This window comes from Schistocerca piceifrons, chromosome 4, assembly GCF_021461385.2.
Source record: "Schistocerca piceifrons isolate TAMUIC-IGC-003096 chromosome 4, iqSchPice1.1, whole genome shotgun sequence".
Classification (NCBI taxonomy): domain Eukaryota; kingdom Metazoa; phylum Arthropoda; class Insecta; order Orthoptera; family Acrididae; genus Schistocerca; species Schistocerca piceifrons.
This window is the reverse complement of record NC_060141.1, coordinates 235,423,836-235,450,017: the sequence shown is the minus strand read 5'-3', so window position 1 is coordinate 235,450,017 and position 26,182 is coordinate 235,423,836. Positions and strand designations below refer to the sequence as shown.

General features: G+C 42.4%; 1 protein-coding gene across 1 annotated transcript in view; it reads left to right on the top strand.

The window, feature by feature from the left end:
• Positions 1 to 26,182, top strand: part of LOC124795372 (probable cytochrome P450 301a1, mitochondrial) — a 338,959-nt gene that overhangs the window by 118,252 nt on the left and 194,525 nt on the right. Inside the window, exons 2-3 of the mRNA XM_047259378.1 lie at positions 9,813 to 10,029; positions 18,007 to 18,140. Of these exons, the coding sequence (XP_047115334.1) occupies positions 9,828 to 10,029; positions 18,007 to 18,140 (336 nt within the window). The 5' untranslated portion in view covers positions 9,813 to 9,827. The remainder of the gene's footprint in view (positions 1 to 9,812; positions 10,030 to 18,006; positions 18,141 to 26,182) is intronic.

Below are 26,182 nucleotides of genomic sequence, written 5' to 3'. Positions count from 1 at the left end.
AAGAAGGGCAGCTCGTTTTGTATTATCGTGAAATAGGGGAGATAGTGTCACAGACATGATACGTGAATTGGAGTGGCAATCTTTAAAACAAAGGCGTTTTTCATTGCGACGCGATCTTCTCATGAAATTGCAATCACCGGTTTTCTCCTCCGATTGCGAAAACATTCTGTTGCCACCCACCTACATAGGGAGGAATGATCATCACGATAAAATAAGAGAAATCAGGGCTCGCACAGAAAAATTTAAGTGCTCGTTTTTCCCGCGTGGCGTTCGAGAGTGGAACGGTACAGAGACAGCTTGAAGGTGATTCATTGAACCCTCTGCCAGGCACGTTATTGTAAACAGCAGAGTAATCACGTAGATGAAGATGTACACAATGCAAGGCCTCATACAAGCCTGCGAACCCGAAAGAAGCTCAAAAAACTTAATTGGACTGTTCTTCCTCATGCACATACAGCCCCGATCTCGCACTTTCCGATTACCATCTGTTTGGCCCAACCAAGGTTGCACACCGCGGCAAGCGGTACATGGATGATGAGCTTATTGATGCAGCAAGGCCTTGGTTCCTGCGTCGATCAGTAGAGTAGTACCATATAGATATACAGGCCCTCCTAGCAAGGTGGCGTAAGGCTGTCGCACTGAAAGGAGTTCAAAAATAGGATTTTGTGGCTAAAAGAGTGGGGAATAATATGGATATTGGAATACTGAATAAAGCCAACTTGCTTTCAGAAAAAAAAAAAATGTGGCCGCGCGGGATTAGCCGAGCGGTCTGAGGCGCTGCAGTCATGGACTGTGCGCCTGGTCCCGGCGGAGGTTCGAGTCCTCCCTCGGGCATGGATGTGTGTGTTTGTCCTTAGGATAACTAGATTAAGTAGTGTGTAAGCTTAGGGACTGATGACCTTAGCAGTTAAGTCCCATAAAATTTCACACACATTTGAACATTTTTGAACAGAACCCAAACGAAACTAACACCGCGTATGCCCCAGGAAAGCGTACTAGGTTAGATTAGATTAGATTTACTTTCATTCCAATTGATCCGTAATGAGGAGGTCCTCCAGGATGGAGAAACATGTCAGAAAAACAATAATACATGACAAATATTTACAACTCAAACAAATAAGCTAATGTGCCATTCCACAGGTCCCAAGTGGAATTGTGGTCATTTTTTTAAATGAACACTATATGAAAGAATCATTTTACAGCACTAATGCACTGAATTTAAAATAAAAAAGTTTATTTATTTATTTGTAAGGTAATAAACGTGTAATACAACTACTATAATACTTATTTACAGTGAACACATTCCAGAATGAGATTTTCACTCTGCAGCAGAGTGTGCGCAGATTAAAACTATGTGCCGGACCGAGACTCGAACTCGAGACCTTTGCCTTTCGCAGGCAAGTTCTCTACCAGGAGTGCTAGTTCTACAAGGTTCGCAGGAGAGCTTCTGTAAAATTTGGAAGGTAGAAGACGAGGTACTGGCAGAAGTAAAGCTGTGAGGACAGGGCGTGAGTCGTGCTTGGGTATCTCAGTTGGTAGAGCACTTGCCCGCAAAAGGCAAAGGTTCCGAGTTCGAGTCTCGGTCCGGCACACGGTTTTAATCTGCCAGGAAGTTTCAATGAACACATTGATGCACTGAAATGGTGCAGAGGTTAGATTGTACTTACATACACACACACACACACACACACGCACACAAACGTATTTACAATGAACAGATTACTGCACTGAAATTGTGCAGAAGGTATATTGTACTTATATGTGTTGCATGTTCAATTGGTTCTGCTAAGAAATTCGTCAGTGGAGTAGAAGGAGTTGGCCACCAATAAATCCTTTAGGCTTCTCCTAAACTGGATCTCTAATATTTCGAATAAACATGAATGATAATTAAGATAAGATCAGCAGAACTGTATCGTTGTTAGCTCACAATGCTTTAGTGTCCACGAGAGTGTGGGACGTTGGATTACCGTAAGGAACTGCAGAAAGACTTGGACAAATTTTTCGCTTGGTGTAACGAAAGGCATCTCTCTTTGAATGTATATATGTAAGATATTGAATATAACAAAGAGAAACAACGTGGTAGTATCTAACGGCAACATCAGTGGTGGACGCCTTGAACACGTCAAAACCTATAATATGGTATGAAATAAGGTCTTTCTCTTTAGCGTTTGTCCCGTCTCTTGGGAGGGCCCGCTGAATGGATTCGCTCTCCCCACTTTGTTCGCTCGTGGGCCATGTCTGGATGAAGGCTTAGGACCTTCAGGTCGCTGTACAGAGTGTCGGCTCATCGCCGTAGGTCGTGCGTTGAGTCTTCTTCCAATGACTTCCACTGTGTATGCTGCCTTTGTACTACACTGGTGTCCAAGATTAAAGCAACAAACTTCTATTTCCCCGTCCTGCGTCTAATTCACTAAATAATCACCCATACTGTCATCAGATATCGTTACAATCGCTTTCTGCACGGAAGATGACATTCCGATCAACGGACAACCACGTCAGGGCACCTATCCCGCGGGGTAGTGTTTGCAGAGTACTCTCACACCCACAGTCGCTGTGTACACAGGCACAGACGGTGCAGTGTGGCACAGAGAAGACGCCTACAAGCTCTCTGCTACGGAGGACTATAGGGAGCATGGAAGAAGGACAGTCGCAAACAGATGTGGCCCGACGGCTTAATGTGAATCGTTCTGTTGTTTCTCGGACGAGGCGACAGTTTATAGACACCGAAACTGCATCCCAGAGACCAGGACGGGGGTGACCAGGTGTGACACCACAATAGTGGATCATTATTTGGCTGTAAGGGTACGACAGTACCGCCTTAGTGCTGCACTGCCAAGTGGCATCTGATCTCACAGCATCCCCTGGAAGTGTTGGATCGAGGCAAAATGTGTACAGAAGGCTTCATCAGAGTGACCTTTATTTTTGGAGACGTGCTGTATGTTTACCTCTGGCGTGTCTTCACAGAAGGGACTCTAGAGAGCAGTGGTCAGCATTCCACTTGGATGGTCGAATGGTGGGCCACTATTCTTTTCACAGATGAGTCCCGGTTTGATGTGTATAATGATTCTTGACGGATTCGCATGTGTTGGGAGCGTAGAACACAATTTCTGGATCAAAACATTGTGGAAAGAGACAGATATCGAGGAGGATCCCTAATGGCTTGGGCAGGGGTTATGTTGACCACTCGAACACCTCTTCATGAAAGTGTACAGGTGAATCAGCAAGATTTAACTGCTGTCAGGTACCCTCGGGAGATCCTGTTCCGATGTGTTGTGGGCCCAGACTTCGTATTGATGGACGATAATGCTCGACCTCATAGAGCACAGGTACTTGGTGTTTTTTTTTTTTTTGCCATGCTCGCTCTTCCGATTTGAGTCCCTTAGAGGACGTTGGGGATGCACTAGGGAGACGGATTGCATCACATCAGCATCCACCAACCAGTCTCCAAGACTTGTGTGCAGCTCTCCAAGAAGAATGTGCGTTATTACATCAACATGAGATTGATGACATCATTCACAACATGTTCCGTCATTGTCAGGCCTGTATTGGTGCCAGAGGTGGTCACACCCCATACTGAACGCATTAACCAGTTGCTGGAATGTGTGTGCAAGTTGCAGTTGATTTCGTTTTGTGTTCTTTACTTTGTTTTATAAGGTGGTGTGGTCTCCTGACCTTCATTTCTTACATATTCCGCCTCACAATCGTATTCTGCACATCAAGATGCTTCATTTGAACCCAAACTCGATAAGGTAGAGTCAATTTTGTATGAATTCATGTAAACGATATGCAAATCTAATAAATAAATCGCAAGTGCACGCCGAGGTTGAAAAAAGCCGAGGCTGGCGTACACAATGTGACGGCCATAGCAATTTTCGTTCTAAAGAGGTAACCAGCCCACTGGGAAGACCGTCCCTTCAGAGGTCTGGGTCAACAACATACCTACTTTGGCCAAAGCGACTGCCCAGAGAGACGACAGCTTTTTGCCATAGTGAAGGGATAACGACTCCCGCATTTGACTTAAAAGCAAATTCCGCTACATTGTGTGGGAGCGCCCAGAAGACGCATTTTTTCACGGACCGACTGCATAGTTATGGAGTTCTCACTGGAGGACAGTATACGCCTAATAGAGATGCTACAGATTTCCGCATTGGTCGACTCAAACGAAACGTATTTCTCCCGCTTAAAAGAGCAACGCTGATTCGCTGATTGGCGGAATATTTCTGATGCAAAGAGCCAGAGGAGTGAGGGAAGACAGCGAATGACATACCCTTGCAACTTTTCCAGAAAAAGGAGCCGTTCTGTTGTCGCTCTTGGAGTGGGAACACGTAACGAGAGCGAGTGCGCTCGTATATGTAAGCAAAGAGCGAGGAACAAAGTCTCTCCTCAGTACTTCACTGGGAGAGCACCTCTGTCGTTAGTGAATCGGAGTGACACTCTATTTTGAGTCGCTCGCGAATAAGCGTTGTTCACTGTGTTGGCCGCGACACTTATCGTGCGGTGTGAACATGGAGAGAGTACTAGTTAAACGCCTGCGAGCGAGTATTGAGTGGCATCGCGGTGGACTGGTCATCTGACCAGTGTACCACGCCAATAGTTAGACTAGAGGCGGATAGGAGTCCTTGACTTCATCAAGGCGTTGGGAGAGTTTGATTGGCAAAGACCAGTCGAGATAGAAAGAGATAGTTGTGTTATTTGTCAGCAGCGAGTGACGCACCAGTCGTCACAGCTCACGGTATTGTGCACTACAGCGTATGCAAGTCCCATCTGCCCTCCATAACAGTACACTCCATTACATTTCTCACGCGACAGCCTTGACCATACCTAGAAAAATTATTCAAGTTGTGTAGGCGTGGCTCTCAGCCATTCTGCCAAGTAAATAACATTCTTAAAGAAAAGGGAGAAAAGAACCTTTCCATACATTGTAAAATAATAGCATTCCTACTGTTCCGAAAAGAACCCAGAAATTTATTACTATTTTTATAAGAGAAAGTTTCACTTGATTTCTGAGAATTTTTTGTAATAAGTAATATTTTTCGTTCGTTTAATGTTTTTCTTACACTAACTAGCAATACTCCCATACCCAAGTATCCCACTAGTTACATAAGAATATATAGAATATTTTTGTGTCTTTTCCTTACAGCGGACGACTCCAGAAGATATTTGTTGCTGTATGTTTTTCAAGCAATTCTTGTTGGTACATTAGGAGCGTCTGTCTGACTTCTGTAGTAGTGTGAGGTGGAAATTGTTTATCGCAGGAGCCAAAGGGTACTTGTTGGATCAATCCATTGTGCAACTTGACAAAATAAAACCCACACACTCACAGTTTATACTTTACTATTACCTGTTCACACTGTTTTATGGCAAAATAAACATAACCTTGCAAAATTTCTTTTTGTTGCTTTAATTCTGGACTCCAGTGTAATAGTGTCCTCTGCATGTAGCGCATGTCCAAACCATCGCAAATGGCTTTCTCATTTTTTCTTCTGGACTGGTGCGACCGCCAAAAGGTTTACTCATAATGCCGTTCAAAACATGATCCAGTCGGGTGATGCAATCTGTCCATCTAGGCATTTTAGTGTCCATAACCCCTAGTCGTCGTTCTGCCTCTTTTTTAGCTAGCCAACACTCGATGCTGTAGAGAGCAATGGGACAGATGACAGTCTGGTAGATCTTTGACTTCACACCATCCTTAACTCAACTATGGCAGGTGATGTGTGTTGTCATTCGTCACTTTATCCAACGGCCTGCATACTTGCGTTGACCTCGTTAGCAAGCTGGCCATCGCTAGAGACTGTAGAACCTAGACACTCACATTTCATTACTCGTGGTAGATCTTCTCTGTCAACGTTGAAGATGTCAAGTTCTTGAGGATCTGATGTCATGTACTCAGTTTTCTTTTCGTTGAGCATATTGCACAAGTAGGTCGTTCCACTATTGAGTTTGGTACTGGAGATCAGACTTGTTGTCCGAAGCCGGAATGACATCATCGCCACAGAGTAGTGTCACAATCCAGGTCTCCATCACAAGAATGAACTACAGTGGTGATAAGGCCGAGCCTTGGTGAACACCTCACGTGATGCGAAAGTCATTGGATCTCCTGCTCCTCGGTTCAACACACAGAAGCCGCACCCAGTTAGCAAGGTACTCTAAAATGTCATGTTCTCGAAGGGCTAACCAGGTATTTTTCAACCAGCATGGATTGTGTCAATGGTAAAATCAAATGTCGTGTGGCTAGGGCCTCCCGTCGAGTAGACCAGTTGCCTGATGCAAGTCTTTTGGGTTGACGCCACTTCAGTGACTTGTGCGTCGATGGGGATGAGATGATGAAGAGGTGATACAATTTTTCACAAATCTGTCTTAGTTCCTTGGGATTTAGGATATTTGCGAATCCTTTTGTCTAGAATGTGTTCAAAGATCTTCATCACGTGGGTTAGTAATCTCATCGGGCGGTAATTACAACATTCAGCAGAGCTTCCTTCCTTTTTGAAGATTGCTACAGCGATGCTCCGCTGCCAGTGTGTTGGTACTCTAGTCTGACGGTCAGGTTGAAAAGATCTGTTAGCCAGCCTGCCCCTTCCACTGCCGAGAACACCACAATTCTGCTGCAAGGTTATTGCGGCCATTGGCTTTGGTTCTCTTCATATCCTTCAGATCAGCTTCGCATTCTGCAACGTTGATTTTCTTGACTGGTCCTTCAACAGCTGACATGTTTGGCTCAATCAATGGGGAAATTTCTCATTCGAAATTGTCTCAAGTGACTACGCCAACATTCAATTGCTTTCTTCCAGTCGTTTTTCGATGTTTCGATTTGACTAATTGATAAATGTACGTTCTCCTTCGTGTGTCAAGTTTTGTGTAGAGATCTGAGAACTTGTCTGTTTTTGTGACTGCAACGATCTTCTCCGTCTCTCTACAGGCTTGTGTGTAGGCGTTCCAACAGAATAGTGTTTTATCTGTAAGAAACTCGTGGAACAATTTTTTTCTTCTTGTGTACATCATCCTTGCGGCTTCGTTAGCAGAGATTTGCAATTAAGTCCAGCTCTCTTCGACCGTGGTAATTGGTGCTGTCATATCATACCATATGGTATGAAATGGGATGATCTCGTAAGATCAGTATTAGGGAAGGCAACTGGAAGACAGGTTTTTAGGAAAATGTAATGTATTTGTGATGGAAATGTTATAAAAAACGCCAGTGTGACTAATTATGTCTGCAAGATGGTGTGTCGTGACTAATTACGTCTGCAAGATGGTGTGTTAATCGATGCAGATTATTTGCAGTTATCATTATTATTCCAGGAACTAAAATGTTTGTTTCTGTGTTCTTGCTGTATGGTTAATATTGATTACTTGTTATCAATATTGATATTTTAAAAATAGTTTCTATGTATCAATGATAAATTTGAAAACAATTTTGTTTATTCCGTGTAAAACCTATAACACGACATGTCTAATATCATTATAAAATATGATCTATGGGCAAAAATAAACTACACTAAACTACAAATTGAGGTGTAGGGAATAGGTATCCTGTACTGACTTTTACCAGATTGCACAGTAAAATGTCACCCCTGTGAAATCACTCTACCAATAGCAAGTAAGACCACTACAATTGTATGTAATATACATTGGTCCTGGCAGTCAGTCAGCTCATGACGATGAATTTGATGTATATCTTCGAGAACTCGAATTTTAATTCAGTCGTGACGCAGACTGTACAATGGGCCAATTTTTTTGTAGTGAGCACTTTTGATTTCAAGTACGTTCAAATGGTTCAAATGGATCTAAGCACTATGGGACTTAAAATCTGAGGTCATCAGTCCCCTAGACTTAGAACTACTTAAACCTAACTAACCTAAGGACATGACACATATCCACACCCAAGGCAGGATTTGAACCTGCGACTGAAGCGCCTAGAACTGCTCCGCCACAGCGGCCGGCCAAGAACGTTCATCTGCTACCCAGCGTCTAGTAGATGCCTGGTCAGTAGAGATGGGCAAACTCATTCATCCTTGGGAACTAGTTCACTGCTGATCGTTCTTTTTTGGGAACCGTTCATTTTTACTCGTTCACCGTTCATTTGTGCTTGGTATATAGTTCTTATGAAAAACTGAAAACTAGTAGGTAGGTGACTGAAGGAAGGAGGGCACCAAGAGGGGGCACTTGCCTCCCCCCCCCCCTGGAGTATAGACTTTTTATTCATTACAGAATTCTTAGAATTCTTACACACTTTTAGAAGTAATTTCAGTGATTCTGCAGAACTTCTCGTTTAGCCAATCGTAGCCTTATGTGGCTGATCGCAGGGAAATAATGTAGGGTGGCGCACGGAAAACCGGCACCGTGTACAGACTGCTCGCCAATTACGGACGATGTGTTGCCCGTTACGAGCAGATACAACAAACAGACAAGAACATGAAAATCTCACACGACGCGCATGGGCTATAGCCCATGTAGTCTTGTAAACCTGTTGGTGGCTGTTTCCCAACTTAATAGACTACAAGGGTCTTGTATAAAATTCTTCCTTTTGGCTTCCACTACATAGCTATGCTACGTTGTAAACAATAATCGTTTACACCCTATATATATTTCACGTTGTCTCTGAGTTCGTAGGCAAAGTAGAGACTTTATGGAAGCATAAAATAAAATGTGGTTTTCTCATACTTGCGCCTAAAAATTAGGTTTTTATGTTGCATTATTAAAAATGCAGCAATAGTAATAATAATAATAATAATTAAGTTTGCAGTAGTAAAGTTTTCGGTTTGAAAGCTCCTTCTGAACAAATGTTTTTGAGATAATCAGTAAATACGATTTTATGGCAATCTATGTCTTTTCAAATGGAGAGGCACCGCTTTTCCTACTGAGCCAAAATGACCTACAACGCATTTTTTTTTCAGTGAAACCAAACTAGCAAATTGGAAACAACCAAACTTAAAAATAATTAGAGCCTTCCTAAATGTAATGTTTTGTGTATGAAAGATACACGAAAATCTTTTTATATGAATTTTCTAACACTAAAAATTAAGCAAATTATTGAAAGTTAGCTGCTAAATCAAGTCGATGGAACCAAAAAGTATATGAATAACAAAAAAAAACTTGCCTTGTTATGTCTTCTGCTGTTCATCGATATAATGAAGTGAGCTGATATGCCATTTTGTTACCTGAAAAGACGTACCTATTACATACAACGTAATTTTTGTGTAATTTACGTAACTATAAAATACTTTTTGATTACCGGTCGTGGACGCTGAATAGCCAGAGCCAAGTGCAAGAACAGTTTGGAACACATGTAAAATAGGCGAGCGCAGTGAACGAAACGAACAACTGGATACTGAACTAACTAGGAGCAGTTGGCAGTGGAACTGAGACAGTTGGTCATGCGAAGAACGACGAGTGCGGCCGAGGGAGACCGAGACTGAGACGAGCACGCGACCGAGGCTGGAACGAGAAATGCCGAAGTGACCGCCGCGACCGAAGTGAACTAGTGAACTCTGAACCGATCGTTCCTCGTTCCCGGGAACTATAAATAGACCGCCGCGACCGAAATGAGCTATGAACCGATCGTTCATCGTTCCCGGGAACTATAAGTAGACCGCCGCGACCGAAGTGAACTATGAACCGATAGTTCCTAGTTCCCGGGAACTATAAGTAGACCGCCGCGACCGAAGTGAACTATGCACCGATCGTTCCTTGGAATTCGTTCCTCGGTCCTTTCGTTCATCTTGGTGAACCGTTCCTTTGCACCCGCTCGTTCGCGAACTACCCATCTCTACTGGTCAGGAGAAACAGCAGTGTTGTGAATTTGACGTTTGTTGCAGATTTGATCAGCGGCCATGTTGTCAGCCAGTCCACAACGCGTCCGCCAGTTGGCGGCAGTGATGAGCAGAGGCCGCGCCACGATGGCGGCTGCAGCAACTACAGGTCCTCCGCAGGGAGCAACGGAGGAGTGGTTGAGAGCGAGACCCTTCGAGGAGATACCAGGGCCCAAAGCGCTGCCCATCATCGGCAATGCGTGGCGATTTCTGCTGCCCACAGGTAGGTCCGAAGGGAGGATTCTTTGTGCTGCGCGAATATTCTCCCCGCTTGTTTACTGCCTTGTCTCCTTCATTCCACGTTTTAAACAAAATCTCGACTACAGGCGTGGTTAAAAGACGCGTGGAGCCACAGCACAGATGAACTGTGGCGCCCCTAAAACAATGTTTTCTCATTTTTTGAAAATATATTGTTTTATTTCTGTATAAAATGTGACAGTAAAATTTAATAACAATTTATTTTACTGATGTAACCAATAAAGGGTAAAACTGTCATCAACTTGTTGGTCTGGAAACCACAGTGTTTCACTCGGCATGGTCCTGCTGGAGATGGTATGCCCTTGCCTTCCTTCAGTCTTCAAAGTGACTCATCCAGCCAATTACAAGGCGACCTACAGTTGAAGATGAACTCCGAACCACGGTACAACTCGGAATTTATCATATTAAGAAACGTTGCCCGAAGGAAAAGAAGTGATAGGTGATGCATAAAAATTCTAGAACTAACTGGAAATTGAACTCCTGAACATTGCAGTCTGGTGCTTTAGCACAGAGGCTCTCCATCACACGATTGCAATAAAAACTTTTCGGTCACTATCTACTTAGGCAATGTGCATACTGAAACGTACCAAGCGACCAGGATGCTCTGGTTTTGTTGGTAGTGCACTTGCCCGCGAAAGGCAAAGGTCCCGAGGCCGAGTATCGATCCGGCACACAGTTTTCATCTGCCAGGAAGTTTCATATCAGCGCACATTCCGCTGTTTCATTACTTATTGGACGCCCCTTGTTTTACCACGCTGTGAGTATTCCGCTTATGCATCATTATCGTGTTGCCCTTCGCCACAGCCATCGGCATGCTCTGTCTTCCATTACACAAAATGTGGATGGTCTTTTCGCAAGCTTTATTCAACTGGTAGCCGCTGTCACTTGTCATCAGATTTTCCGGTAGGAATATTTGCAAAGATTCTTTTTATAATGAAGTCCCAAAAAGGTGTAGCTGTGACCAAAATTATTGTTTTATTGTACTTGTTGAGTGTGTGGTTGAGATACAATTTTCGGCAGTAGCAGACTCTTCCAGGGCGTGGTCTGACCTGTATAAACCAGAACACGTTGGCAATATATTCTGTAAATTCCAGCCTCTCGCAACAACAACGTCCTCCACTGATCGAGCCGGCCGCTGTGGCCGAGCGGTTTTAGGCCCTTCAGTCCGGAACCGCGCTGCTGCTGCTGCGGTCGCAGGTTCGAATCCTGCCTCGGGCATGGATGTGTGTGATGTCCTTAAGTTAGTTAGGTTTAAGCGGTTATAAGTCTAGGGGACTGATGACATCAGATGTTAAGTCCCATAGTGCTTAGAGCCATTTGAACCATTTTTTTTTCGCTGATCGGGAAGGTCTGCAGTCTTAGATGGAGTGCGGAAAAACACTTTCACCTGAAATTTACGGAGGATTCGTGCTATATTAAACGAAATGTTGCCGCAGAGGAAAGAAAGGCTAGCCATTTTGCCGGCATGTTTTCCTCTCTATCCACTCCCCTCTTCTTGGTTTTAACTGATAGTGCCCTGTTAATCTCCTAGGTATTGGTTAAAAACAGTCTTGGTTGCAATTTTAGTTTTTTATTTTTCAACGACGCGTTCACCTTATTTAGGCATCTTCAGGTTATCTTTTTTAGATGGACGCGAGAGACACCAAGATCTGCATAACGCGTTCCCGTTCACAGGGGCGAGTATGCTGTAAGCCTCATATGGATTGGAAGATTTTCTGTAGTATGCTGTGTAGTCGGGCAGAAAAACGTGTGGCTTCATCTCTGCGTAACATCAAAAACAAGATTATGAAAGCCTCTATGAGTTCTGTTATGTGAACGGGAACGCGTTATGCAGATCTTGGTGTCTCTCGAGTCATCTAAAAAAGATAACTTGAAGATGCCTAAATAAGGTGAAACGCGTCGTTGAAAAATAAAAAATCTAATATTACCAAGACTGTTTTTAACCAATACTGTTAAGCACTGGTTTGCTGTATGCCACATATGGACTGGAAGAATCTCCTAGGTGGGATATCCATTGCCCCTGAACACTGTTTTTTGGTGGCCAAGGTCTTTAGACGAACTATCTGGATCTGAGACTATGTGAGCTCTGTGTAAAAGTTTTCATTAGTTATCTGATATGGTCATCTATTCTTCAGTAGTCTTCTGTAACATCACAATTCAAAAACTTCGTTTCCCTTTCAGTTTATACTCATTATCGTCCATATGTTACTTCTATATAAATTAATGACTTTCAGGAAAGACTTTCTACCAATTACATTTATTTTCTATGTTAACACACACCATGACGAAAACGTGAACTACCCAGGAACATGGTCGAATTCAGTGTGACTTTGTACACATACACAACTTTGCTGGGTACGTGAATGATTAGAGTAGCAATTGTCTATGACAGATATAACGACCACCAGAGTGCATGTGTGTTGTTCCTGTTTAGTGTTGTTACCATGCCTGGTAGGGGCATGAATAGCGTCAGATATTGAGTGATCATTATGAAAGACGCAGAGATTTCGTGTACTTGTGTGAGGCAGCATTATCAGCACCTCACAGAGTTTTCAAGGGGCCTGGGGACCTGGGAGGCCAAGCATGACGAAAGTGGCTGCTGAGCACACGATCATCACCAAACGACGTGCGCAAGAGATCTTTCACGCGCCATCTATCGTACATTTTATGAACTTTGTTTCTTTTTGGTTCTAATAAAACTCCATGTCATTCCAAGCATGGTGTCAATTTTCACCTCTCTACCTACATTATTCCGTGGTTTATTAAGTTTTCAAATTTTTTGATCACCCTGTACATTGCGACTGATGATGCATGGGACCACCTCGGATATCAACTTTGCCCCAGTGCCAGTACCCGGTATATCGAGGGTCAGTTACAACAGTTGTAGGCCAGCTTGCCTCAAGGGAGGATACAATGGCTTTGTGACACATTCAAAACTCTGGCACCTCTCTCTCCACATCCACCATTGCTGGCGGCTCACATCCAACAGCTCAACGCTGTGCGCTGTTCACATCCAACTGGCCAACACTACACAAGCGAATATTCCAGCAATGAGTCCAACCAGCCACAGACTGCACACAGCACAGTCAGTGATTTTCATACAGAGCGCTACATGACTTTACCAACATAAAAACCGAAACAGCCTACTTACAATTTGACTCGATTTTTCAGCTGGTGCAATAACATTACATATCATGTCAAACGTCCGTTTGCTTAGCTGGGTGGTAACGTGCTCTCCTCTCATGCAAGCGGACCCGGGTTCGATTCCCGGCCGGGTTGGAGATTTTCTCCGATGGGGACTGGTTGTCGTGTTGTCCACATCATCATTTCATCCTCATCACCGGCGCGCAAGTCGCCCAATGTAACGTCGACTGATGTAAGACTTGCATTTGGCGACCGAACTTCCCCAGATGGGGCCTCCGGGCCAACGATGCCGTAAGCTCATTTCAGTTTTTCCATCATGTCAAAGAGTGAGATTTCATTACGTCTCCTCCTCCCGTCGTGGGTGCTACACTTTTTTTGCTAGACCGTGTAGTTCCTGATAAGTATTTCAAACACTTCTGTAATATTTGAGTATGGTCTGTACAAGTGTCTCATATGCAATGTACGAGGGTTGACTGAAAAGTAATGCCTCCATCTTCGTAACTCTTCAACAGTTGGCAGCATGAGTATGCGCCGGGTACTGGCTTGTTCTGTAGCCTCTCTCTGCAGCTCCAGTTGGCGGGAAGCCTTAGCATTGAACGGTTGTGTTATTCCAGCGTGTATGGAACCCTGCGCAGACGGTCGGTCAATGCAATTTAAGCAACGTGCAGTCATTGAATTCTTGACAGCAGAAGGTGTCACCCCAAAGGAGATTCATCAAAAATGGCTCTGAGCACTATGCGACTTAACTTCTGGGGTCATCAGTCGCCTAGAACTTATAACTAATTAAATCTAACTAACCTAAGGACATCACACACATTCATGCCCGAGGCAGGATTCGAACCTGCGACCGTAGCGGTCGCTCGGTTCCACACTGTAGCGCCTAGAACCGCACGGCCACTGGAGATTCATCAAAGAATGAAAGCAGATTATGGTGATTGTGTTGATGTGAGTACTTGCGTTGGTGGGCGAGTAAGTTTAAAGATGTTGAGGCGGTATCATTTGACCTTCGTGACAAACAGAGAGTTGGACGGCCTGTGACAGCAACCACCAAGTTTCACAAGCAAAATGTTGACAGATTGATTCAGGACTATCGTCGTATCACTTAGAGAGAAACTGCAAGCACAATCGGCATTTCACAAGAACGTGTGGGTCACATTATTGCTTTGCTTGGCTATCAGAAGATCTGTGCCAGATGGGTATCCAGGATGCTGACTCCTGAAATGAAAGCGCACAGACTTAAATTTGCCAGAAACTCCGGAACTCCTCTCGCGTTGCAAGAATGAAGATGACGCTTTTCTCCATTGCCGGCAGGGGCGGCCGAGCGGTTCTAGGCGCTACAGTCTGGAACCGCGCGACCGCTACGGTCGCAGGTTCGAATCCTGCCTCGGGCATGGGTGTGTGTGATGTCCTTAGGTTAGTTAGGTTTAAGTAGTTCTAAGTTCTAGGGCACTGATGACCTCAGAAGTTAGGTCCCATAGTGCTCAGAGCCATTTGAACCATTTTTTTCTCCATTTAGTTGTGACAGGAGACGAAACGTGGGTCACCATTACAACTATGAGACTGTGGTTACAGAAACAGTGTGTCGAGTTCTTCCGTGACGGCTTCAAAAAACATGTTCACCGTTGGCTGAAATGTATCCAGTTGGCTGATGATTATGTGGAAAAGTGAATATTGGTAATTCCCATCCAAACCCAATTAACGAAGGTGGAGGCATTAGTTTTCATTCAACCCACGTATTTCGTATAAAAACTACTGTTATGGAGTATCCTATCAACAAACTGTAGCCTGCCGCTTGCTTTACCAACAGCTGAGTCCATATGGTCGCTTTATCTCATGTACGATAACTAAGTTCCTCTCAAAGATCTGTATGACAAACTGACTCTACTTGTCTCATTAAGCCGGTAGGCAAAGGACACGACACATCCATGTTTATAGTGGTGTGCAACTAAGGAGGCAGCTGCGTGCTGCGTTCTGCACGGAGAAGGGTGGAGGATACTTTGCAGCATCGCTAGTGCACTGTCTGCCTCTGTCCAACGCCACAAAAAAAAATAAAAAAATAAAAAAAATGGTTCAAATGGCTCTGAGCACTATGCGACTTAACTTCTGAGGTCATCAGTCGCCTAGAACTTAGAACTAATTAAACCTAACTAACCGAAGGACATCACACACATCCATGCCCGAGGCAGGATTCGAACCTGCGACTGTAGTGGTCGCTCGGCTCCAGACTGTAGCGCCTCGAACCGCACGGCCACTCAAACCGGCCCCAACGCCACACCATAGCCTCCAGTAGTTGCCCACCCAGGTAGTTGGCAATGCTGGAGAAAGCCTGAGTGCCACACAGGGCAGTGTTTTTGCATCCCTACAACAATTTATATGCTGGGAACACTGTCGCTGTCGGTTTTTAATGCAAAACTTGTAATATTTGCTTTACGCCACCCATCAAGTACGCACACCATAGGTAAACTAACATGTAAATCAACGTCGACTGTTTAATGCGCACGTCCAGAAGCGCACGTTGTTGACAGACGAGGCAGAGTGACGCTATTGGTAGGGACCAAACCAGATAGCACAGTGTTTAGCACAGTGGACTCGCATTGGGGAGGACGATGGTTAAAATCCTGATGTAGGTTTTCAGTGACTTCCCCACGTTTAAGGGGGAATGTTGATGAAAAACACGCACTATTTAAAATATGCACCAAATCCACCATTTTTAAGATATGGCAATGAAATTTTGTTCTATGCTTTACATGAAATTGCCACATTTACTGTTCACATGAAACTGCCACATTTACTGTTCAGTTCGTTGGGTTTTGTATATTTAACGTTTTTATGGAATTTAAAAGTTTTAATTCCAAAAAATAGTATATGTACCTTTTTCTCATAAACTATTCAAGAGATTTCTACAACATGTTCTCTGTTTAATTTCTTTGCACATGGTAAGCTTTTATTATGAGGTTCTTTGAATATATCGAATAGGAGAATTTTAATAAGTTTTTAATTATAATTCTGTAAGTATAATACAAAGTTCATGCAACATTCCAAGAACTTTGCCCCATATCTCAGCTTACAATAGGAATTTCATAATTTACTTTTATGAAAACATTTATTGGGATTATAGAAATGAGCGTCCAACATTTCACAATTCTAACGTTAACAGATTCTGAGAAAAAGGTACATAAACTTTAATAAACATTATTTTCATGAAATGCAATGCAAAGTTCAATCTAACGATTTTTCTTATGTCATCTCTTTAGGAGGCCTCTGATCTGTACTCAGAGTCCACTTTCCCACCAATGCTTCTTCTCTGGTTTCTTTTTTACTGCCATCTTTCCTTTAATAGGTATTCAAGTGACTTTTCAGCTGCAGAGAGGCACTGTAAATCTATTTTTCTCAAAATGTCCTGAGTGAAATTTCCTATCTTAAATCCACTTCTCTTTAATGCCTTCATCTTCCCTACGTCCCCATCACTAAATAGAAGATCTGCATCATAATTTTCAATGCTGACAACTGTAACAGATGAAAATGTGATTTTAGGGCAACATTTCCATGTGATATGGAACAGTCACAAATGATCTATAAAACCGAAAAGTATATATCACAGCCTTCTAGATGCTTCCCATGCAAGTTTTCTTGAAATTAATCCATGGAATTGTTTTTCATTGACCTAGCATTGAAGTGCTGCTTCGAAACGTGGATGTGGCAGGAAGATCACATCAGGCATTTAATTATTTTTTTGGCCCTTCGCATGTGAATTCATCATTGAAACTTATTGCCCGTGAGCTCTACCAATAAATAAAAAAAATTGAAAACTGCCATCTTTGGCAAATTCTGGGATGGTACCTTCCTTAATCCCAGTTTGGGCTCCATATCTATTGATTTTGTTGTCAACAGGATGTTAAACATTGATTTTCCTTCGAACTGCGCATCTCGCTACTATTCCCCTTCTTAGGTGCACACTGCTGAAGTGAACTGTATACCTTTGAATTTGTCTGAATTAAGATTAAGTTGAAAATCTTTTCACCTTAACGATCTAGTTCGATATTACTGCAGTTTTAGCAGACAGAATTTACTCATAGATAACTGAATTATCTGAAAAAATTCCGAGATTGCAACAGCTAATATTATCCACTATTTCATTAGAGCTTAACACGATCCACAGCAAGAGTCCGGTTACATTTCCCTGGGGCACACGAGATATTACATCATGTGCTTGTATATATATATATATATATATATATATATATATATATATATATATATATATATATATATATATATATCAGTCAGTAGATACGATAGGAGTCAGTCATCATCACAAAGAAACAGAGAAGTTGCAATAGGGATTCGAATACGGCGACTTTTGTTGTGAGTGATGGCCACTAGTTTCAACAACTTCTGCCGGCCGCTGTGACCGAGCGGATCTAGGCGCTTCAGTCCGGAACTGCGCTGCTGCTACGGTCGCAGGTTCGAATCCTGCCTCGGGCATGGATGTGTGTGATGGCCTTAGGTTAGTTAGGTTTAAGTAGTTCTAAGTCTAGCGGACTGATGACCTTTGATGTTAAGTCCCATAGTGCTCAGAGCCATTTGAACCATTTTTTTTCAACTTCTAACGGCAATTTACGTCCAAGTATCATTTCATGCGATTTACATTTCCACATCAGTGTAATGCAGGTGGTTTTTGAAACAAATCTGCATATGTGAAAATAAACATATTGCCATCACTTAGTGGATGGATGTACCCTAACACATATGCTTGTACACTTTGCGAGGCACCCACGCAGTTCTGAAATGTTCACAGGTGATTTCAAGGGGATGGACATGATGGATTTGGTCTACCATATACGTGAGAAATACGGTGACATCGCCAAGCTTGATGGCATGCCAGGACGTCCCCCTCTGGTCTTCCTATACAACGCCAACGACATCGAGAAGGTATGTGATCACACAAAAAAGGTACATAGAGACATGGAGAAGATACATAGCGATAAAGAGAAGGTGTGTGGTGACACAGAGATATACCAACATATAAGGGCCACTAGCTAAATATCGTGTTGGTCCACATTTGGAATGGTTTAGAAAAGTCCTTTGCAGGTTTCCAGAGGTGTGTGGCACGAGATGTCTCCATACAGGTGATTTAATGTTTTACGTGTCGGTGGTTTGTGGGCACAGAGATGGCACCTGATAGCATCCTTAGTGTCACCCCATACGCTGCTGAGACAGAGCATTATCACCAGTGACCATCATGAGACTGAATGCCACATGATGGATCTGCAGGCACGTGGCGCAGAATGGAAAGATTATAAGTGGAGCTGACAGGGAATGTGGAAACATTCTAGCGACAGTATGGGATGCAAATGCACTAACATAAGAGAGTTTTCCAAAGCGCAGATTGTTATGACCTCATGTTTGGGAATGAGCGTCTCTTAAACCACTTTAGTATGTTTATGAGTTCGTGATCTAGACAGTTATTCTACGGGAAGAGGCAATGGCTGTTGGGGAATACATAGAGCATGAAGGGTTGCAGGTGGTCGCCAATAACGTTCATGTGTTCCCCAGCTATTGTGGTGCCTTCGATTAATATCACAAATTGCAGAGAATCTCAGGTAAATGTCCCCCACATAATAATATTGTGGCCTTTGGCCTGCCTCCACAGAATGGTCCACGTTTTGACCATTTATGGCCTGGATGATATTTGGACTCAATCATCACTATGGCTAACAAGAAACGTGATTCGTTTGTCCGTGCAATATATTTCCATTGATTCACAGGACCATCTCGGCCATCCCGTGTCCACTGCAATCCTGATTGACCATGTCGTTTGGTACACCTGGGAACATGTAGGGCCCAGCTGCTGTGGAGCTCCTCGTTCACCAACGCGGGGTGTATGGTGTAGTCCAAAACACTTGTTCTTGCTCCACCACTGTACTCTGCCAGATCTTGCCACAAAGCGCCGCCTATTCTGTTCTGCAGAACAGGAAAGTTTCCGCCCACCTCTTTCTGTGATGAGACGTGGAGGTCTCCTACTTGAGGTTTCGTCGTTCTTAAACAACTTTCCATGGATTCTCATGACAGTACCATGTGAACAAACAAACAGCTTGCCTCACCGTTTCCGAGACGCTCATGCCCAAGCACGAGGCCATAAAAATCTGTGCTTTGGCAAACTCTCTTATGTTAGTGCATTTCCGAATTTGCATCCCATAACGTCGCTAGAATGTTTCCACATTCCCTCTCTGCTCCACTTATAATATTTCCTTTCTGCACCGTGCCTGCAGATCTATAATGTGGCATTCAATCTCATGGTGAGCAGTGGTGGCTCTGAGCACTATGGGACTCAACTTCTGAGGTCATTAGTCCCCTAGAACTTAGAACCAGTTAAACCTAACAAACCGAAGGACATCACAAACATCCATGCCCGAGGCAGGATTCGAACCTGCGACCGTAGCGGTCTTGCGGTTACAGACTGCAGCGCCTTTAACCGCACGGCCACTTCGGCCGGCCTGAGCAGTGGTGATAATTACTTCTGCCGCAACAAGTTCCATATGATTGTGTTCTAAATAAAAAGTAATGAAATTAAATAAATTTTTTACTTAATTTCTACACCCCCATCTCAGAGTGCCCTGACGAGGTCCCAGCCAGATATGGAAACACTGCTCCTACCCCACTCTGAAAAAAAAAACATATTAGGGAATAATAACGTCGCATTTAGTATTCCTGTACAGACGCTTTAGTTCTCCACATTTCTGTCAGGGGTTCAATTATATTAGTTTCTGTCAGTTTGGTGATTCTGCGGTCATTTCCTCCATTGATTACGGTTGTTATTGTTTGCATAACCGAATGTGTATTTATTATCCTGTCGTCTCTGATTGTGCTTTTTGGAATAATTATGGTGACTGTAGTTATTATTATTAATATTATTTGTTATTATTATTACTGCACTGTTGTCCCAGCGCATCATGATTTACACGGCGATTCGACCGAAATAGTCAGTACACCTATTGCGATTGTTGTTGTTGTTGTGATTGTTGTTATTTTTTACATCGGTTCCTCCTGCTTTGGCATCTTCATGAATCAAATCGATGGATTCAATTACGAACGTGAATTCCTCTAGATATGATTCAGGTTCATTTATCAGTTTCTCTCTTACATTTATTTAGCATTCTTAGTATGGCATGGTAAGACATGGGGTCATCCTCCTATCTTGTTTTGTTGATGTGTTTTTCGAAGAACGTTCTTAGGCTACCCTGGGTATAAAGTTGTTCTGAGTTGGAGACCTTCTTGCAGAGACACACCTATATTCCCATATACTAGTAACTGCCCAAGGACTTTCCAATATCGTCATTTGTGTGGCAACACTTGACTGTCTCTTTAGCCCAGAGAGCAGCATCTCCTTCAATATAACCAAATAGGAAACCTATTTTCTGTTCGTCGGAATGAACATGGCAAAGCTCCATGAAATTTGAGAGGCACCCACATGCCTTGCTCATACTGTGGCATCAAGCGAGTGGATTCATTCTTATTTATCGAGTAACATGAACTCTCGTACTCACAATTAAGTTACAAATTATCCTCCTGTATGAATATTACGCAACGGAAACGCACATCTGACTATCAGTAATTTACAGAACTCTGACTGTTCACTACGCACTGGCAATACCACATTTTCTTTCTTATTTAACGGCTTTGATCAACACGTGACCATCTCACTGAATATGAATGGCGCACACATTATAAATTCTGGATATCATGACAACATACAATTCGAAGGAAAAGGCCACCAATCTTTTTCTTTTCACTATCTTATTTATTCCGATAAATTCTATAACCTAAACACACAAATTCTATAACCTACAACAATAAGACATGCGAAATTCCGCCCAGTGGGCATGGTTTTACATTGGTGATTCTCTATCTTATGGTCTCGTAATTACTTAATGCTACAATGCACTTTCTGGATAGGGTGGTGGGTCTTTTTTTGCTATATCTCACACTTCGACTTTCACAACCATCATCACGAAACTTTCCTCCAGACCGAGCGGTACAAAAGGAACATGCATAACCCACTACCTCTGAAACTACCTTGCTACTCTCCCATGCAAATCACACATACTTAAATTACATGACATACACCACACTGCAACATGAAATACAACATAAGGAATAGTCACAACATTATAATCACATCACTTTCAGCTTTCCCACTTCAATTAGTATTCATCCCAGTTTCACACGACACTGCCCCACTTCGTAACTTTTCTTTCCTACTACGAACTCTGGACGATATATGCACGTCTTCCTGTGCAATGCAAGCCAAGTGGCGTTGCTGGATATACGGCTGACTCACCTTGCTTCTCTCTCAGAGTATTATAGTTTGAATCAAGCGTCACACGGAAATATAACACGCAAATTAATATTAAGAACATATTCATCACACACGCGAGTCCTCAACTGATACCATGGACGAGTACTTCTCTTTATCCTTTGTCTCATACACAGATTGAGACTCACACAGTACTCACCACGTGGAAGTACTCGTCTCTAATTTCAAGTCCTGCACACGCCATTTCTTAAATATTTCAACTTATAGTACACACGCTAGTAATTCAGCTTAACTTAAGCACTCGGAAGTATTTCAACTTATTGCTACACGTGGTTTCATTGTGACCGTTGGTCACTTCCGAAGATTGCTACGATCCCCTTAATATTACCTGCCTGACATTTAATTCTCGCCACTAAAGTTCCTGAAATAGAGAAATTATTATTCTAAACTACTCTTAAGTATTTCACATGCATACCATCTCTCCACTCTTTTGTCCTTACGGAGCACGCCTAAGACAGGTCTTACCAACATTAGATCCAGCGGCAGAGTGCTGAAACATGGCTGTTGTTCAGGTCCCCTAGCACCCCTGCCGAAGTGGGGGAGCACCTTACTACCGTATTGGTCAGCCACATTTCAGGCACTCAAAGCTCAGGTAAATTTCATCTCTTTGGTCCCACCAAAGGTGACCCAAGTACCATCTCAAAGATGATCATATATTCACATCCCAGATCACGTAAGAAACAGATTGCCCAATCGCTTGGTCTAGCAGGCAACCCTTGTCAGGAAACGGCCACCAGGCGGCAGCAGCGTCACACCCTTACTTGTGGAATCAACCACTAGATGGCACTCCGTTCTGTGAAATATGTGGCAACATCGGCCGAACGTGTACAGCTTTCCACTATTTGGCGTCTGTGAAGTACAGCTGTTTCTGACATACCGGTGGTAGTTGATCGAGTCGTCATGCCGAGGGCCTGCGAGTATATCAACTGTGGAAGGAGTAGACGAACAAATCCTGAACTGAAAACGTTCAGATTCCCATCCAAAATAAAGAAAGATTACGTGAGTGGATTGTAAATTCAGGTAAATCTATAAATTTGTTACGAGTAAGAATTAATAAAGATCCCTAAGCATTCGATCCTATCTAAATTTTGTTGATCTTATATTCTGATATAAAGTGGCAGCCCTTCCTGTACAAGAATCATATCATATAATTTTTAAATGAAATATTTGCTGCGATTTGAACTTTTTTTAAACTGTTTATTCACTTCACTATCGTAATTTTGGCTGTAGAGGCATTTTTGTGTGCAATGTGAAAACTGAAACCAATATAAGAAAGGATAACAAAACGCAAAGCATAGTGTGGCAGCATTTGGTAAACAATTTAAGAAGCATTACCTTACAAGACCTTTCCCTTGGTACTTGAAAATGGCTCTAGAACTGAGATCGCAACAGTGAAATAAATGAATAATAGACGTCATCTAACTGCTAGGTCATCGGTCCCTCTATATCCTGGTATATACTAGAGCGAACGAAGTGAACGAGTGTAAAACCTCGTTTACACTGCTGCAAATGAGTATTCATAGATAATTCGCCAATGTTCAGTGCCATTCGTTTATACATGTGAACAAACGTTTATACTGGAATGAAGGGAGGAGGATAGAAGAGAACGAGCATAGCATGCAAACTATAGACGCTGCCTATTTTAATTTTTTTTTATCCTCACACAGCTTTCACTCGAAAACAACACTACTTATAGTAACATGTCTGCGCGAGAGCAGATTGTGTATTACTTTTCATTTCGCATATGATTGTGAGAAGTATCCCTACAGTAGAAATAAACTTGGTTTGTAGAATTACAGGAACTAATCTACATTCTTCGATTGAAAACTAGGGAAAAACCATAGCCGATCATGGTCTACAGTCAGCTGTGTGATGAATGCATTTCGCGCGCAGCGCTTTAGCCGAACACAAATCAGCGTCATTCACGTCACCGAAGATACAGCGTTGCCAATTCCGCGACATGGACAGGTCAGTTAGCATTGTAGCGTCGCCTGCGACATCTGTTGACCGACGGGAAAACTATTTTTACGGTTGCCTGTTCCACCGTAAGGACGGTCAATCTGTTTCTTACGTGATCTGGGATTCGCATTCACTATCTGCGGTTAGCAGACGACCATACATTCATTCATTTCACAGATCTCACCAAACTGGATGTAGGGATTTATTTTGTGGGAGTGCACATGTGATCAATTAAATAAATAAATTGTCATTCTTTCCCACACTGGTATCCGGCTTCGCTGTATTAATTGAAATTGAGTTATTATTAGAAAAAATATGTTGTTCTGACAAGAATAACGAAGAATGTTGTACTTATTTTCAATGTCGGGCGGTACTGTACCCTTTCAAATTATCTTATTAAAACAACTGGGTAGATTTTTTTTTATTCTGGGAAAAACATTTAGAACTGATGGTGTCTAATTAAATTCTATCTGAGTAGTGCAAAAGTAAAGATCGATGCAAACTTCATATCATATGGCGATTCATGCAAAAATTGACTCAGCGGCTAACTGCGCTCACAGTGGCTTATTTGACATCAAGTGTGATTGATTGTCGTGCACTGCTTATTTGACATCATGAGTGTGAATATCTTCCAATCCATGTGCAACTGATGGATTGTCGTGCACTATGCCCTCTACCCCGACCAATTTTTTTTCCTTACGTTTTCTATCCGCCCACTTACAGCACTTCACCATACTGACGTATCTTGGTCTATCTTTTCTGTGACAGCATGTAGCTCGGTGTGAACCCGACTGACTGAATGACAGCGTTCAGGCGTAACTTCATTTGATATGTTGCGGTTTACTCCTAGGAACTTCGCATCCACTTTTTCGATTATTTGTGTGTCCTTTTAAGACGTTTAAGCTGCTAATTCATCTGCAATTTTTTTCTGTATAATTCGAATTGTTTGTGCATCATACTTTACAGTTCGGCAGCAATATTGTTCACTATGTCTGAAAACTGATGACCAGTTTCAATTTTTTTCGATTATTTGTGTGTTCTTGTAGGACGTTCAAGCTGCTAATTCATCTGCAATTTTTTTCTTTGTAGTTCGAATTGTTTGTGCATCATACTTTCCGGTTCGGCAGCAATATTGTTCACTCTCTCTGAAAACTGATGAACAGTTAAAGTTAGCGTAATCTGTGTCTGTGCCTGTTTTATCTCGACTACTTTGTCTATTTCGGGTACACTTGCTTGCACTAACTTCAAGGCTGAAATTTAAGCTGAGAGCTCTTTGGACACAGCGTTCCGTTTCACTGAAATTTTTAACACCAGATCTTTCATTGAAATTTTTAACACCAGATCTATGTGCTTCCCTGAACTTTCACACGTCTTAGTGTCTTGTTTTTCCGAAATTTCTGACTGCGCTACAGCATAGCCACTTGCGTTGACGAAACTTCGGCTAAGCGATTTAAGGCTGTGGACATTATCCTAGACATTAACTCTAATTTTTGAAAAAGTTCAGTCAGTTGATCATTTGATGACGTCCCCGAGCAGTAGATTCTTCTACTTCAGGGTTACATTTAACATGACTAGTCTCAGTGGGACCCGTGTTTAGTTCTTTCGCTAATTTATCATAACATGAACTGAAATAAAAATCTCATAATAAATTTTTCCCCACTACTATAATGGACAAATGAAGATTACCACTACATTTTTGGCGATATACTCCGCAAGGTAAAAGATGCGTTGGAAAACCTGCAAAACGATGGAAGAAGCATGTGTAGCTGCACTAGGCTAGGGGAAAGCCTAATGCATGACGGAAGAAGAAGAAGAAGACTAGAATGATTGTTATTAATTATTACTACGTTCAATGAAAGCTGACAATGGTAATAGCGTCGTGGTGCGCAAATTCTTCCAGATTATCAATTATAATAACTAATTTAAATCAGAAATTAACTACAACTACTAAGCTGAGCTTTGAACTAGTCTAAGAGAGCAAACTGTCAGGAAGCAAGACAGAAGAGAAATAAATCAAATTCACAGTCTTGCAGTCGAGCTGCACCAACGAAAATTGTTCTTCTCGCGTTATGCCAATCTTTCTTTCTCAGTTCTTTGTCTAGTAGTCGTCCTTCACTCAAAACATAAGATTTCCACTAAACAAAAAATATAATATTTGTAATTTCAAGTTCATTAAATGACTTACAGGTCTTGGCGTCTGTAGTCAGTTGTAACGTACAATGTAAAAGAAATTTAAGTACTTGATCGTACTATGTGATGGCTTGAAGCATAAAGGCAAGCTACTTTAGTTGTAAGTCATATTAAAATAAAATCTTAGAAAAGTTTTCGAGAAGATGCAGGTTCGAAAATACGCCAAAAGAAAATGAGCGACCCACATCTCAACTAGCTGCAGCGTCAGATAGCCATACAAATACAGGGTGGTTGTAATTAAACTTTTGCTGCTTGAGGGAGTCCCCATAAAAACTAGTGATTGTAGGGCAATAAAACTTCGAGGAACATTTGTAAGGACATGCGGAAGATAAATAGCAAATAAACCAGTGAAAGAAACCGATTTTAGTTTCCACAGGATAGGATAACATTCGTTAATTGCGTATCATATTTATGTTCCTAGTTCTTGCGTTGCTCAGAGTGACGCCCG